This window comes from Periophthalmus magnuspinnatus, chromosome 19 (assembly GCF_009829125.3).
Source record: "Periophthalmus magnuspinnatus isolate fPerMag1 chromosome 19, fPerMag1.2.pri, whole genome shotgun sequence".
Taxonomy (NCBI): Eukaryota; Metazoa; Chordata; class Actinopteri; order Gobiiformes; family Gobiidae; genus Periophthalmus; species Periophthalmus magnuspinnatus.
The window spans coordinates 15,970,848-15,987,801 of record NC_047144.1 but is presented as its reverse complement, the minus strand read 5'-3'; the positions used below and the strand labels follow the sequence as shown (position 1 = coordinate 15,987,801).

At 38.6% G+C, this 16,954-nt stretch overlaps 1 protein-coding gene across 1 annotated transcript in view; it reads left to right on the top strand.

Annotated features, from left to right (window-relative positions):
- Window positions 1–9,228, top strand: part of prkcea (protein kinase C, epsilon a) — a 62,217-nt gene extending 52,989 nt beyond the window's left edge. The window contains exons 11-15 of the mRNA XM_033985370.2: window positions 136–290; window positions 732–870; window positions 1,209–1,397; window positions 2,360–2,506; window positions 4,227–9,228. Of these exons, the coding sequence (XP_033841261.1) occupies window positions 136–290; window positions 732–870; window positions 1,209–1,397; window positions 2,360–2,506; window positions 4,227–4,376 (780 nt within the window). The 3' untranslated portion in view covers window positions 4,377–9,228. The remainder of the gene's footprint in view (window positions 1–135; window positions 291–731; window positions 871–1,208; window positions 1,398–2,359; window positions 2,507–4,226) is intronic.
- The last annotated feature ends 7,726 nt before the right edge of the window (window positions 9,229–16,954 follow it).

Here is a 16,954-nt window from a genome sequence, read left to right as displayed (position 1 = left end):
CTCCCTCTCTCTCTCTTCCTCCCCCTTTCCTCTTTCCCCTCTCTCTCCTTCTCCCTCTCTCTCTCCTTTGTTCTCTCTCTCCTCTCTCTCTCTCTCCCTCCCCCCCTCTCCCTCCCTCTCTCTCTCTCTCTTTAGGATCGTCTGTTCTTTGTGATGGAGTACGTGAACGGAGGAGACCTGATGTTTCAGATCCAGAGGTCCAGGAAGTTTGACGAGCCGCGCTCCCGTTTCTACGCCGCTGAAGTCACCTCCGCGCTCATGTTTCTGCATCGCAACGGCGTCATCTACAGGTGAAACACGTGTACTGACTGGTGGAATTAGAATAGTATTACTCAAATACAGACGAAAGTACTCGACTACAGTGTTCTTTAAGAGACGTTATGGAGGAGACTTAGCACTTCCTGTATTACCACATGACATCACAAGGTGGACCAGAGTGTTTTCTGTTTAAGAGAAGAGAAGAAGCCTAAATATGCAGGGTTTGTGTGTTAAACATGTGTGAATGAAACAAAACACAACTCCAGGTCTGTTTGTGATGAGGAAACAACGTTATAACATAGATCAGAAAACAGTGTAATATGGGACCTTTCACAAAAAACGGAAACAAAAACACAAACATTTCCTGCAAAGTCTGACCTCTGCTGAAACCACATGCTTGTGCTGACAGAGACTCAACCATATCACTGACAAGACAAGTGCAAAATAACTGAATTCTTATGTTTGTTTGTCAGGGACTTGAAGTTGGACAACATCCTGCTGGACGCGGAGGGTCACTGTAAACTGGCCGATTTCGGGATGTGCAAAGAAGGAATCATGAACGGAGTCACCACCACCACCTTCTGTGGGACCCCGGATTACATCGCCCCCGAGGTAAAGCACCTGTCCAACTGTGATGTTTACATCAGACCTTTTGTGCTCTAATCTCTGGAACTTGTGGATCATTATGTTATAATTTATACATTTTAAATCACAATATTCATGTAAATGTCGCATGATGTCGGCGCCCCCTATGGATAGCTGCACATCACACAAGCGAGCAGCAGATTGTTTTTCAATTGTACCAAAATGACTACGCAACGGTGACGAACCCTACGAGTATCACTGATTAAGAAAATAAAACTAGAGAAGGAAGTGCTTACGTTACAGGTGGAGGTGATTTCACAGTTTTTTTCTCCCTCCCTGATCATCCGTGTTTGTTCTGTGTCCAGATCCTGCAGGAGCTGGAGTACGGAGCGTCGGTGGACTGGTGGGCTCTGGGCGTGCTCATGTACGAGATGATGGCGGGACAGCCTCCCTTCGAGGCGGACAACGAGGATGACCTGTTTGAGTCCATTCTCCATGACGACGTGCTCTACCCCGTGTGGCTCAGCAAGGAGGCCGTGTCCATCCTCCGAGCGGTAACTCTTTTAACTTTCTGCGAATGAAATAGAAACCGAGGGCCCAAGCCTCTCTCACGCACGGTCACATTTACAACAGCTATTTGGAACGACGCGGCATGTTAGCTATGTCCATTTACATGTACAGTCTGTGTCTTCACCTCACACTGTGGAGTGCATAAACCGCTGCTGTGGTTCTTCACAAACAGGGTTGAATCCACGTGTTTGTCATTTTTGTGTCATTTTTGCTCTGAGTAAAAGCTTGTTGTTTTCATTATGACACAGCGTTTTATCATGTGACGTTTGTGTCGTCCTGGGAAATCTTTCTGTAAAAAGATCAAGTGTGTGGTGTCCCTGTCCTTCCTGTGAGTGGGACAAAATGCCTGAGGTCTGTTCTCTGTTTCACTTCTGCACACGTCTTGAGATTGCTTCATACACAACCAGTCAAAAGTTTAGATACACCCAGTTTTTTACTACTTTCTGCATTTTATAAACACACAGAAGACATCAAATACATGAAGTAAAATACATATGGAACTATGTAGTAAAGGAAAAAGGTTAAATTAGACCTTTTCTACAAAATTCACTTTTCAGAGCTTTTAAAGATGTTCTTGTCATTTCTTCTCATTGAGCCACTGAAGTTGTATTTGGAGTGATTTATGTTTGACTAATCTTTAATTGCTTATTTTTAAGATGCCATTTTGTTGATCTGACTGACTGATTTAAACAACTCTATAAAATATTTTTTGTTTTTCTTTATATTCCATATATCTTGCTTCATATATTTGTCTATATATATAGAGAGAGAGACATATTTGATGTCTTCTGTTTGTATCTAAAACGTAGAAAGCAGTAAAAATAAAGAAAAAAATACCGAATGAGAGGGGGTGCCCAAACGTTTGACTTTTAATGTGTATCAATAACGCTTCTGCTAGGTTAAAAAATGATCTAAACATTAATAAACATGTGTTCTTCTTTCATAGTTCATGACCAAGAACCCGGCGAAGCGTCTGGGTTGTGTGGTGACCCAGGGCTGTGAGGAAGCCATCAAAACTCACCCGTTCTTCAGAGAGATCGACTGGGTTCTATTGGAGCAGAGGAAGGTCAAGCCCCCATTTAAACCCCGAATTGTAAGAGCACACTGCACACGTACATACACAACAGGGCTGATTTAAAAGTTGCTCTACCAGTTCCCATAAAAATTATAAAAATTCAGAACCATATTATAGCAAAACAATCGTCAACCATTTCAGTTTCACACCAACTATTGTTCAGTTTATAAGATAAGACAAGGCAAGGCAACTTTATTTGTATTGCACAATTGGTACACAAAGTAACTCAAAGTGCTTTACAGAATAAGAATGACATTAAAATCACAATACAACAAATCAAAACATAAATTATCACAAATAATTATCATAAAATGAACGTTGAAAGAGCAGAGGCAGAATAAAACCTTTTCAGTCGTATGCACAGCTAAACAGAACCGTTTGGAGCCTGGATTTAAACATTGTCAAAGTAGAGGCCTGTGTCACATCTTCAGGAAGATTGTTCCAAGTTTTAGCTGCATGAAACTGAAACGCTGATTCCCCTGTTTTAGTCCTGATTTAGTCCTGTTTTAGTCCTGCTTTAGTCCTGTTTGAGTCCTGGTTTAGTCCTGCTTTAGTCCTGCTTTAGTCCTGCTTCAGTCCTGCTTTAGTCCTGCTTCAGTCCTGGTTTAGTTCTGCTTTAGTCCTGTTTTAGTCCTGTTTTAACCTGCTTTAGTCATGTTTTAGTCCTGCTTCAGTCCTGTTTTAGTCCTGTTTGAGTCCTGGTTTAGTCCTGCTTTAGTCCTGCTTTAGTCCTGCTTCAGTCCTGGTTTAGTTCTGCTTTAGTCCTGTTTTAACCTGCTTTAGTCATGTTTTAGTCCTGCTTCAGTCCTGCTTTAGTCCTGCTTCAGTCCTGCTTTAGTTCTGCTTTAGTCCTGTTTTAGTCCTGCTTTAGTCCTGTTTGAGTCCTGGTTTAGTCCTGCTTTAGTCCTGCTTTAGTCCTGCTTTAGTCCTGCTTCAGTCCTGCTTTAGTCCTGCTTCAGTCCTGTTTTAGTCCTGCTTTAGTCCTGTTTGAGTCCTGGTTTAGTCCTGCTTTAGTCCTGTTTTAGTCCTGCTTTAGTCCTGTTTGAGTCCTGGTTTAGTCCTGCTTTAGTCCTGCTTTAGTCCTGCTTTAGTCCTGCTTCAGTCCTGCTTTAGTCCTGCTTCAGTCCTGGTTTAGTTCTGCTTCAGTCCTGATTTAGTCCTGCTTCAGTCCTGTTTTAGTCCTGCTTTAGTCCTGTTTGAGTCCTGGTTTAGTCCTGCTTTAGTCCTGCTTTAGTCCTGCTTCAGTCCTGCTTTAGTCCTGCTTCAGTCCTGGTTTAGTTCTGCTTTAGTCCTGTTTTAGTCCTGTTTTAACCTGCTTTAGTCATGTTTTAGTCCTGCTTTAGTCCTGCTTCAGTCCTGCTTTAGTCCTGCTTCAGTCCTGCTTTAGTCCTGTTTGAGTCCTGGTTTAGTCCTGCTTTAGTCCTGTTTTAGTCCTGCTTTAGTCCTGTTTGAGTCCTGGTTTAGTCCTGCTTTAGTCCTGCTTTAGTCCTGCTTTAGTCCTGCTTCAGTCCTGCTTTAGTCCTGCTTCAGTCCTGGTTTAGTCCTGCTTCAGTCCTGCTTCAGTCCTGCTTCAGTCCTGCTTTAGTCCTGCTTCAGTCCTGCTTCAGTCCTGCTTCAGTCCTGCTTCAGTCCTGGTTTACTCCTGCTTTAGCCCTGACTCTGGGCACCAGCAGGAGACCTTTCAGCGCAGAGACCTGGACACAGGACTTATCACCCATTTGTTTTCCGTGTTTTTCAGAAAACCAAACGTGATGTGAATAACTTTGACCAGGATTTCACGAAGGAGGACCCAGTTTTGACTCCGACGGACGAAGCCATCATCCGACAGATCAACCAAGAGGAGTTCAAAGACTTCTCATACACTGCACCAGAGGAGACGCAAACCTAAACACTCCCACATATACATATAAATATATATATATAGTAATATACAAAAGCTATTGGTTGTTGTTACTTTTTGGAAATATCCTTTACTTGCATTGTGTTGTTCTAGTTGCCTGGGTTTATTATGTAAATGAATAAGACTATGAATTTTACCAGGGCTTGGCAATAACGTTTTGGCTCTGTGGTCGCTGTGTTCTTCAAAATATGTTTACGAGAGATGAGATGAGAAAATATAGTTCAATCATACTGAATAATAATAATAACTGTTCAGAATTCAAATAGATTTTTTTGAATTTCAAGTATGACAATCTACTAAAAGCCTTATCACACTAATACAATTAAAAATGAGGTTAAAACGTCTTGCTCATTGACAGCAGTTTAAGGAATCAAACCGACAACCATTACGTTAGTGGGCAGCTGCGACTGACCCACTACAGCTGTGTTTGACAATGACCAATGATGAACATGAACTTTTGAATGTTGAATTACTGTAACTTTTCTGGGTCGGGGGTCGGTACTTTGTTGTATCCACTGCCTTGAAGGTTGAAAGTTCCACAGTACGGCATTAAACCACCTACCACAGACTGTGTAAATGAGTGGACAAAGTGAGTGCGACGTCACCCACAGCGTTCGGCTCCAGTCAAATGAAGCCCGTCGAGGCTAGCGGTTATAGCGGCTAATTTGGAGCCGAATTCCATATTTAGAATTCTGACGGCGAGTATCATAGCAACCAAAGAGCCAATCCAGAGTGAGGCTGTTGAAGGTGATGCCCACTTCTGCCCACACCGCTGCTTACACAATAGCGAAATAAAAACACCAGGATCATGTAGAGCGGGTCAATACTAACATTTTAAGACCAAAATGACAAGTCTGACAGCAGCAGTTACAGAGAGAGGGTCCACAGTTTTTCAATAGAAAGTGAACTGGAGCCAGAGTCGATGAAGCTGGAAGTACGCCCATGCTCACTTCTGTTTGGAACACAGTGGCTAGCACGTTAGCTATGTCCATTTATATATACAGTCTATGCTAGCTGTCTTTTTTTTTTTATCGAGAAAAATAAGCTCCAACTTGGCCATGTGCAAAAATAATAAACAATAAACATCTCCATAGAAAGAAGCCGGTGACGACGCTCCACCAGAAAAGTTACAAAGTGCACCTTTAAAAACAAAATCAAACTTCCTTTTAGAACATTTGATCAGTCGCCCAAGGTTAATGTCAAGCCCTGAGTACGACAGCCCAGTCTCACAGATAGAAGAGGTTTGTTTCATCGACGATAACGCAATAAAATCTGTGTCTAATGTAAAGATTTGAATGAGGCCGACATTCAAAGAGCAGGAAATGATTACATAGATATAAAGTTATTGTAGAAGGTTGGTGTGTTATTGCTTCATCGCCTGTAATAATCCGCTGTATGGCATTAATCTTATCAGACCAGACCAAGCTACCGGTGAGATCTGTAGAACGGCAAGCCCACTCACAGTAAGAATGTACAGTATGTTAAAGTGTTTTTTTTAGCAACAAAAACAGCTATAATTGAATAAATGCATAGTAGATAAGCCCAATGCCAGACTGTGGAACATTACAGGCACAGTAAGCAGAAAAGTTCCGTATTGCGTCTTTAACCCAGTCCTCTATTTAAATCCAGTATTCCAGTTCCAGTATTAAACGTTAAACTGTGAGGCTGGGCTGAGCGACATGACACTTACACCCACATTTCACAGTGCACTTTTACTGTTGACAGAAACCCCCATAATCGACTCACAAAATGGACTCCTCCTCCTCCTCCTCCTCCTCCTCCTCCTCTCTCACCCCATCCCAGCGCGGGACGGTCCTGTACATAGCCTGTATCTTGAGTGTCTGTGTTGATATTCGCTAATATTGGAGGCCTGTGGCGCATGGAGACGCTCCCTATTGTGTTGACTGTATAGGGCCAAACCTCCCCTTTGTGCAATACCCTGACCATAGATCGATATATATATTTAACACCTTTGGTTGGTTATTTTTGCTGTTTTTTTTTCTTTCTTTTCTTCAAATGTGTTTTTATTATGTCTTTTTGGGGCGGGTAAATTGTGGTCCTATGTGCCGTCACTCCAAAAGTCAAAACAAGAGTTGAACCAAGATGAGGGATTAGCTTTAACTTGCCTTTGTTAACTTTTTGTTTGTTTGTTTGTTCATTTCTACATTGTAAGTTTTTTTTTCAAACCCATTTCACATAATAACAGATCACAGAAGATAATACTACTTTCTACGGCTGTGGAAAAATATAGGACAATCACCAAAAATGTTGAACCTCGGAATTTTTGGTAAGGAAATGGTTCCATGTAGTGTTGTGTTTTGATGCTTTAGTGGAAAAAAAATAGAGAGAGAATTTTTATCTTTGTCACTTTGTCCTGACAGAGAATGTATTAAACTTTAAGCCAGTTTTATTTCATTTGGATAGGCCCAATATTTACAAAAATACTATGCAAAAATGTGCAGTCTTGCAATTTCTACTGTAAAATATTGAACTGCCGTGTGACGCAGCCTATGATGGAAGTGATGTAACATTTTTTGCACTGTTACTATGGCACTTATTAATTCAAAACTAAATCTTAGATCTTTTGAATAGTAAAATTTATGCAAAATTTCGCCTAAGAACAGGAAGTTGGACGAAAAAAACTTACACTGCCATTCAAAAGTTTGGACACAGCCTCTCATTCAGTGTTTTATTTATCTATTTTTACTACTTTCTACATTTTATATACATACAGAAGACATCAAATATATGAAGTAAGTTATAGCAAGTAGAAAAATAAAGGAAAAACGAAAACATTGAATGAGAGGGTGTGTCCAAACCCAACCCTTTGACTGCTAGTGTACGTAAGGCCCTGCTGGGCTTACTCCCTAAAAATGCAACTTTTTACTCATATAAATCAAGGTATTACATGTTTATATCTAATTTATTATACTTTAAAACCCCCATTTTTATTTCCTCCCTCAGCTTGGTGTAGTTCTTGTGTTTTTCTTTGGGTGGCGGTGTTGCTTTACTCCAGCGGCGCCCGTGGTTCATGTTTTAAATGTGTGCGTACAACGTGAATGTTAAGCTTTACAGGCTATTGAACTAATTATACGGAGCAGAGTGTTACAGGAAGTCTGGGTTGCAATGAAAAAAAACCTAGCTCACTCAGTCATCTGCTTAAAGTCTAAATATTTTTGTTTTTTATAATTTTTATTTTATTGAAGTGAATGTATATTTTTGTGAGTGAATGCATGATACTGTATGTAATGGGCCTAATTGTGTCACTTCTGGCTATGTTCAAACTTCAATTTCTGTCGGCCATTTTGCACGCTAAAATTTCAATATAACATTTATATTTTTTATTTTAATTAATTCTTTTTTTTATTTTTATTTTTTAGGATGACAAAATATTGGAGCTTCTTAAACTGCCTTGTATTATTTAGATTAGATTATTATTATTAATTATTTTCGAATTTTTGTAAAGCATTCGAACTACGGTAGCCCTGCAGGGACATTTGAAATTATTATATATATTTTTTTTTAATCTTTCTTCTTTCTTTTTTTTCACCCCATAATTTGTTAAAAAAAAACACCAAATACTTGCTTGGATTTGGGGTTCAAATGTAGTTATACTTAAGCATACTTTATAATTTAAGCTTTTTCTGTTTGCTTTTAGTTTGTCCCTTTTGGAATGCCGTAGTTGTAGTAGTAATGCAATGTATTGAACGCAACTACATAAAATATCTTGTGATGCTAAAACTTATAAAAAGCAAAATACTGTAATAACAAACGTGTGTTGCCAGATTACGGTAAAGTTCTCTTAATTGTCACTACCAATATTTCACTGCGTTTTTTTTGTTTTGTTTTGTTTTTAGTTTCAAATTCAAGACAGATATTTATTGCAAAGGATTCAAATATATGGTAGCTCTGCAGGGACATTTGAAGTTATAATACATATATTCTTTCTGTTTTTCCACCACACAATTTGCTCAAAAAATACAAATAAACGGTAGTAATATACAAAATGTGCATCTGCTACTTCAGCTGTTTCTATTGTTTTTTAGTTTGTCCCTTTTGGAATACCGTAGTTGTAGTAGCAGTATCTGAGTAATCTGTAGTAGTGAATCTCTAAACTCTTAAGTTAAACTGCAAAAATACTAGAGCTACTGTGGTTATGCGAATTTTAACATGAAAGTAACGCTAGACATAAATGTTAAATGTTGCGTTGCCGGATTGTGTAAAATTCTGTACATTTTATCTACCAATATGCCACTGCCTTTTTTATTTTTAGTTTTGTTTTTTTTATTTGTTGCAGTTTGAACATAGCCTTTGTGTACTTGTGCATCTCTCTATAGCTACCACAGTGTTTAAACGCAGTCCCCATTGTCCTATTTTCCTTCAGCCAAAACAAAAGCTTTTTTTCAATGAACTTTCAATGCTTTTATTTCTTTTACAACTTTTTTCTTTTTTATTATTATTATTATAATATTGTAAAGTGTATCTGGGGGACATCTTTGTGTAAAATACTATAGCTATTACTCTGTTTCAGCCAGGTGAAATTTAATGTCTGAAAACATTACCTCTCATATGACAACATTCACAATGCTTATTTCTTCCTCTTTTGTGATACGAAAAGAAACTCGGAAACATACAGAATGAGGTGGAGAGTTGTAAAAAAATATGATTTGGAAGTTTATCGGTAAGAGTTTTTGGTGTGTTAGTGATGCTTTTGTGCACCCATGGGCGTCTAGGGTCTGCTGCTGGTCACACTATTTAAACGAATCTGTGCCAAAATGTAGTGCAACAGCCAGACCAGTCCTGTCTGCTCTGGATCCAATAAAACACTGTCTACATCAAACACGGCCTCGACTCTCTCTGCTGGAGGAGGAGGAGGAGTACTAGAAGTAGTAGTAGTAGTAGTAGTAGTTGTACTGTAGTTGTAGTTGTAGTTGTAGTAGTAGCTAATTCAAGTGTAGTCATCCTGTTTGCTCTGGATCCAATAAAACACTGTCTACATCAAACACAGCCTCGACTCTCTCTGCTGGAGGAGGAGGAGGAGTACTAGAAGTAGTAGTAGTAGTAGTAGTAGTAGTAGTAGTAGTAGTAGTAGTAGTAGTAGTAGTTGTACTGTAGTTGTAGTAGTAGCTAATTCAAGTGTAGTCGTCCCGTCTGCCCTGCATCCAATAAAACACTGTCTGCATCAAGCTGGAGGAGTAGTAGTAGTAGCAGTCGCAGTAGTAGTAGTAGCATTAGTGGTAGTGGTAGTGATTGTAGTCATAGTAGTGGTAGTAGTAGTAGTAGTAGCAGCTAATTCTAGTGTAGTGGTCTAACTTCCTATACAGCCTCACCTCTAATTCTAAGTAGTAGTAGTTAGTAGTAGTAGTAGTAGTAATAGTAGTAGTAGTAGTAGTTGTCGCAGTAGCAGTAGTAGGTAATTCTAGTGTAGTGATCCTGTCTGCTCTGGATACAATAAATCACTGTCTACATTAAACGCAGCCTCGATTCTCACTCTGCTGGAGTAGTAGTAGTTGTAGTAGTAGTATTAGCGGTAGTGATAGTAGTAGTAGTAGTGGTGGTAGTAGTAGTAACAGCTAATTCTAGTGTAGTGGTCTGACTTCCTATACAGCCTCACCTCTAGTTAGGAGTAGTGGTAGTGATAGTTGTAGTAGTATTAATAGTAGTGGTAGTGATTGTAGTCATAGTAGTGGTAGTAGTAGTAGTAGCAGCAGCTAATTCTAGTGTAGTGGTCTAACTTCCTATGCAGCGTCATTTCTAATTCTAAGCAGTAGTAGTACTAGTAGTAGTAGTCATAGTAGTCATAGTAGCAGTAGCTAATTCTGTGTTGTTGTGGTCTATTTATTTGCTTTAGATTCAATAATACCTTCCTTTGCAGCCATACCTCTTATCCTAGTAGTAGTAGTAGTAGTAGAGGTAGAAGTAGTAGTAAGTTAGTAACTAGTATTCAGTCATCTCTGTATCTAGTATTAGTATTATCATCTCTGTACACTGAAAACGAGTATCAGTTACTTTTAAACTACTCACAGCTTTCCACAAATAACATTCAATAATTTTCCAGGACCAGGAAGACTTTGGTCAGTCCAGTACAGCAGTGTCTATATTTACTCTGTGGCTGGTGGCAGTTGGCTCCTTTCTGGATAAAGGTGACTCAGGGGGTATGTGAGGTCAAAGTTCAACGTACAGGAAGTGGGCAAAGGTCACATTTACCATGAGGCTGCTCTTGACTCCATTTTGAAGATGCCTAGAATGTATAGAACAAACAGGAATATTCAAACACACAACACGTAAACTATAACTGAGTAAAATACATGTGGGACAGTCAGGTCAAAAGCTAACACAGTAAAAGTCAAATTAGCATGTCTCTTGTAAGAAACATCGCGAACACTATAATAACTACATTTATAAGCATGAAAACCTTTAGGACGCTCTATCAAGTCAAGTCAAATTTATCTATAAAGCACATTTAAAAACAACAAGTGCTGTACAAAGGCGATATAAAGTGCAATTTTATCAAATCGGAACAAAAACACTAAAAAAATACAATCTGTAAGTGTCCCGTTCAGCTCGTGTTCAAACAAATGAGCTTTCAACAAATACTTAAAAATGTCTAAATACTGGGCTGTTCTAATACCAAGAGAAAGATTATTCAAGAGTTTGGGACCAGCTACAGCAAAAGCCAGAGCTAGCTAGCATGCTAACGTGCACAGTAGCATGCTAGCTTAAACAGATGGTAATTGGTCACATTTTTATCTAGCGCTTTTCCATCTTTACATCAAGGAACTACTTACACATTCACACCATAGACTGTAAATATAAATGGACATAACTAACATGCTAGCTGCTGGGTTCCAAATAGAAAGTGCTCATGGGTGACTCTGGCTCCAATTCACTTTCTACTGAAAAATCATCGTCCCTCTTTCTGTCACTGCTGCTCTCAGACTCGTAATTTTGGTTTTAAAATGTTCGTATTAACCCGCTCTACATGATCCTGGTGTTTTTATTTTGTTATTGTGTCTGTAAATTAAGATATAATAATATATTTCTTGCGCCTGTAACCTCGATCACACACACACATTCACACACTAATGTACGCAGACACTGGTGGGGTTAAGTGTATTGCCCAAAGACACAAGGACAGCATTTATCTATAGGAGCTGGAATCGCACCGCCAACCTGTGAATCAGCTTCTATCAATGATTTTTTTGTCGAGAGCGGGTTTCGAACCGCCGTCCTTTGAATCAGTGGAAAAACATTCAAACTGAGCTATTGTTACCCCCAGATCTAACAGTTTTATGCATATTTTTTATTCTAACCGCATCATAATTATAATATAAATCAGATTTTCTTCATGACGGTCCATGTATGTGCGTGTGTCTTATCTTACTTCAAAGTCATAGTGTTTTCCTGGTCCACTGTCCTCCCCCTCCCCGTTCACTCACTCATTTATCTCTATAGCTGTTTCAGAGAATGACCTGCTCTGCGTTCCTATTGGCTGACGTCGTGACAACTCCCACCCAGTCGGAGGGGCATGAGTGATGGTTCGACAGCCAATCAGCTTCCAGAAAACCTCCAGCGCCCCTGTCATGTGATCACAGCACAGATGATTATGGTTAGTCCCCTGTGGTTATTACTAAAGGCTTAGCAAAGTACAGACAGAAATGTGCTTAACGTCTTGGTTTTTGCTTTATTCTTTTTGCGTGAGGTGTTAGACGATATATTTCTACGCCGGATGCCCTTCCAGTTGAACAAAAATATTGTGTTGGTGTGTTTATGTTTAGCTTCAACATATGACAAAAATGCTGTTAAACATTTGGTTTAATAGTAGCAGTAGTAGTAGGAGCTGTAGTAGTAGCAGCAGTAGTTGGTAGTAGTAGTAATGGTAGAAGTACTAGTAGTAGTAGTAGTAGTAGCAGTAGTAGTAGTAGTAGCAGCAGAGTAGTCGTAGTAGTAGTAGTAGTAGTAGTAGTAGTAGTAGTAGTAGTAGCATCAGTAATAATAGTAGCAGTAGTAGTAGTAGTAGTAGTAGTAGTAGCACCAGTAGTAGTAGTAGTAGTAATAGTAGATGTAGTAGTGGTAGAAGTGCTAGTAGTAGCGATAGTAGTAGCAATAGTAGTAGTAGTAGTAGTAGTAATGGTAGAAGTGTTAGTAGTAGCAGCTAATACTAGTGAAATGGTCTATCTGCATCAGGTCCAATAATACCATCCAATGCAGTGCTAACTGGAGGCCCTGCTCTGTATGAAGCTCTGTTACTCAAGTTAGACTTAAATCTGAGCTTTGTTTTAACACTGACCAGAAAGAACTGACTTAGCTGAACTACAACAGATGAGCTGATTTGTGCTGTTAAACGAGCCTCTCTCAAATAACATCACAGTCACAAGCTAGCTAGCATTAGCCAACAGTTTTTCAGTTAGCCACTCTCACCTTTTTGTTGAAAATCAAAGTCAAAATCAAACAGGACCACGAACACTTGTTTAAATAATTTTTTCTTGAGTTTTTTGCTAATCTGTGTCATAACTGTTGAACATTCCGCCATAGACATACATGCAGAACCCCCCCTTCTCCAGTGTTATGGCTCTGCAAAGTATCAAGCACACATTAAAGAGGGGTATTTCACTGTAACAGCCATTTGCCTCTTAAACCAAATTCCCACTAGGCCTTTAGAAGTGTTCCTGCCTCTCTCAATGAATGGACTAATCTTTATAATGTGTTTTTCTCTGTGTTCTTCCGATACAACAGCCCAATAGAACAGACAGTGTTGGACAATTGGAGATAAGATCCAGGTTTATAGCTTCGGTAAAACTCAACAATTGCCTCGACTTTGTGCTTTGTGATAACGTTACTCCTGCCTGCGGGTAAGGTCCAGCCACAAAACAAAACGAATACATCCAAAATACACATCTGGAAAGTTACTGCTGTTATTAAAGGGCCCATGTTACACTGTTTTATTCTGTTATAATGTTTATTTAGGCTGAATTCTTCTCTCAAACTGAAAACATTCTGTTCCACCGTGTGATGTTATGTGGTAATACAGGAAGTGCTCCATTGTGTTTTTAAATTCCATACACTTTCCTTTCTTTTTCTTTCTTTCTTTCTTTTCTTTCTTTATTCTTTATTTTCAGGGACCATGTACAAATTCATTAATCTTACAAAAGAAAAGATGATTTGTACCAGATTTAGCTACTAAAATACACAATTATAAGACTAACAGTTCATCATTGACATTAGCAGTAAAATACAATAATGTCTCACTGTCCAATACAGTATTTTTCCTACAGTCCACACCAATTTAAAAAAAATCTATTATGTGTATTATTCACTAGAATCATCTGGATTATTTCAAACCTGGAGCTGCCAATCTCTACTGAACTAAAGGTAAAAGGAGCTGGACTGGAAAACTACCACTTCATGACATCACAAGGTGGAACAGAGCATTTTGAGCTTTGGAGATGTAGACAGACTAATAATAAAGTGTTACTTAAACCTGTGAATGAAACAAAACATAACTTCAGGTGTGTTTTTGATGAGATAACAGCATTATAACACGACTTAAAGCTCACTAGAGTCCATTTAGTGTAATATAGGACCTTTAATAAGCAGTAGAGTAAACAGAAGTAGGCAAAAGCTTAAAATATACAAATTACAAGTAGGCAAACAGGTGGTGCTATCAATTTGTACTGAAGCAAAACTCAAGTTCAAATGAAAAATACAACTCAAAGTACAAGTTACTACTGTGAGTACTTTTTAAAACTATTTTCGTATTATTTTAGATCAGTCAAACATGATTATTTAAAACATTTAAGGCTGAATTAAGTTGTTTTAAACCATAATCTGCATATTCACTAAGCTCTGGCCAATCAGAGCAGGCGATGCAGAGGTGGTAGGCAAAGGTGGAAGGTCACGGAATAAAAGTAGTAAAGTACGACACTTAAGTACACATTTTAGGTATCTGTACTTTACTTAAATACATTTTACAGTAGATACTTTTACTTTTACTTCACTACATTTGAGAGCAGTATCTGTACTTTCTACTCCACTACATTTTTGAACTGGACTGAAAAGTAAAAGTATTTGTTATCCTTGTCTGAGACCAGCTGAAAAAGCCCAGGGTTTATTTTTAACTCATTCATAATTTGGACAAACAAAAATATGCAAATTAAAACAACTTGCAAAAAAAACATTAATTCAGTTGTTTCTTTCTGTTAAACAAAATTCAGCACAAATCTGTATCAAAATCACTACATCTGGAGCTTTATTAGATCTGAAAATCTACATGAAATACTTTTACTTTTTACGCTTTAAGTACATTTTCAAACAGGTGCTTTAAAACTTTTACCTAAGTAGATTTTTTTTTCATGTGATTTTCTTACTTAAGTAGCTCTGGTATCTGTACTTTTACTTGAGTAACAAAACTGAGTACTTCTTCCAACACTGCTGTTATGTGCATGTTTCATATACATTTTAACTATTATTTTGTTGTCTAGCACAGTATTAAACCTGTAGCTGTTAGCCGTTAACTGTTAGCTGTTAGCCATTAGCCGTTAGCCGTTAGCTGTGTGCAGTGATCTTATCTTTAGGTCCATAGGTGTAAGTGCAGGTCAGGACGTTTATGAACTCAGCACTATTTCTTTCTCTATCAGCTTATAGTGAATGTAAGTATCTTCCCAAGTTCTAAGAAAATATTGAGGATTCAGTGTTCAGATTTTACAGAGAAATAAAATCTGAGATAAGAAGTGTATGTGGGCGCTGGTGTATGAATGTGCGTGTGAATGTGTGAGTTGTGCCTTGATTTAAAACGCTTTGAGAGACTTGAAGGTGGAAAAGCGCTATATACAAATGTGACCGTTTACCATTTACCACATTCAATCTCTTTCTCAAAAGCTCAAAACACCTTGTTCCACCTGCTGATGTCATAAGGTGGTGTCCTCTTTCTATAGGAAAAGCTCTTCTATGTTTTCAAGTCCATATACATTCCCTTAACTCATCGTGATAGCTAATTTAGAAACTCAAACTCAACCGCAACGCATATTTTGCAGGAACAGCTATTGTTTTTAGCCTTATTTAAAATGCACAGTGTCTCATTAAGGCCAATATAATGTTGTGGTGTTATCTGAACTGGTCTGGGCTGGTCCTGTTTACTGCCTTTAGTCCAAATGTGCCTGATGTAGACCTGGTTTAGTCCGGTTGTAATCCAGGTATAGTTCCAGGTTTAATCCCAATTCTATGCAAGTGTGAACACATCCTTAGAAATCCTGATCTTTTACAGAGCGTGAGAGTGTTACATAACAAACAGCACATATGTGGACCAGGTGGAGTCAGTGGACCAGATGCCTCTATAATACTTTGGACACATACCTTAGCATGTAGCAGCCGTTTACATAAATAGTGACAAGTTCCTACGAAAAATTATAATGCTCCAGTAAATTGTGTTTCAAACCTTTTGTTAGGCTACGGTGATTTGAGTGAGTTCTGTATAACCTCCCATTATAGTCCATGGGAAGAGAGTTATTCGAGTCCATGGGCATTAGCTCTGTTGGAGTGTCTGTCCATTGATCCGAAGGTTGGTGGTTCGAATTCTGCGCTCGGCATAAACGCCACTCTTTATTTTTACTACTTTCTATATTTCATATGCATACAGAAGACATAATGAAAAATGCACATTACAGACTTTGTAATAGTCTGTAATGTGCCCCCCCGTCTGACCGCCCTGACTGCATAATGCCATATATGTTACTTCATATATTTGATGTCTTTCATATGTATAAAATGTAGAAAGTAGTAAAAATAAAGAAAAAGACTGTGATGTTCATGTCAAGAGCGGGATTCGAACTGCCAACCTTCAAATCAATGGACAGAGACTCCAACTGAGCTACTATTACCCACAGATTGGATGTGAGAGAGATTATAGAATCCTCCGAAGTTCAAATAATTAATGAATTGGAATGAAAGTATTAAAAATAAAGGAGAAAAAAAACACTGAATGAGAGAGTGTGTCCAAACTTCTGACTGGTGTTTACACATACTGTACCAGTACACCAATATTTGGAAGTTGATATCTGATCCTGCAAATGCACTCCTAAAACTCTATATGTAAACATCACATAGAGGCTGTAGGCGAGCTCATTGTGTTTCTTCCATCATTCACTCGTACAGAGAACACAACAGATGCTGTTTCATACACAGCTCTGTCAACATCATAGTTCAGATGATGGTGTGAACAGTCAGGCCTTAACTGCCTCCATAAACTTATATATTGGACCTATTTTTCTCAATTTGGGTACTCCTTCATACAATTTACTCAAGTGTCCTGTTTTATGGCACCATTTTGAGGATGGTTGACCATTCAAATGATAGATAATAGCTATAATGTTTTGAATTGTTAATTGCTATGGAAACGGTCCTAACCTCTCATCATTTTGAGCCAGCCAAGCCGATATGATGATGACAGATTTTTATGACTGATGCCAAGCCTTTGTGGTTGGCCTTTAGGTTACGCTTCTGAATCAGCCTTTCTATGGGTCTTATTTGGAGGATTTGTTTACATGTTGCTGCTGCTCCTCCACACTGAG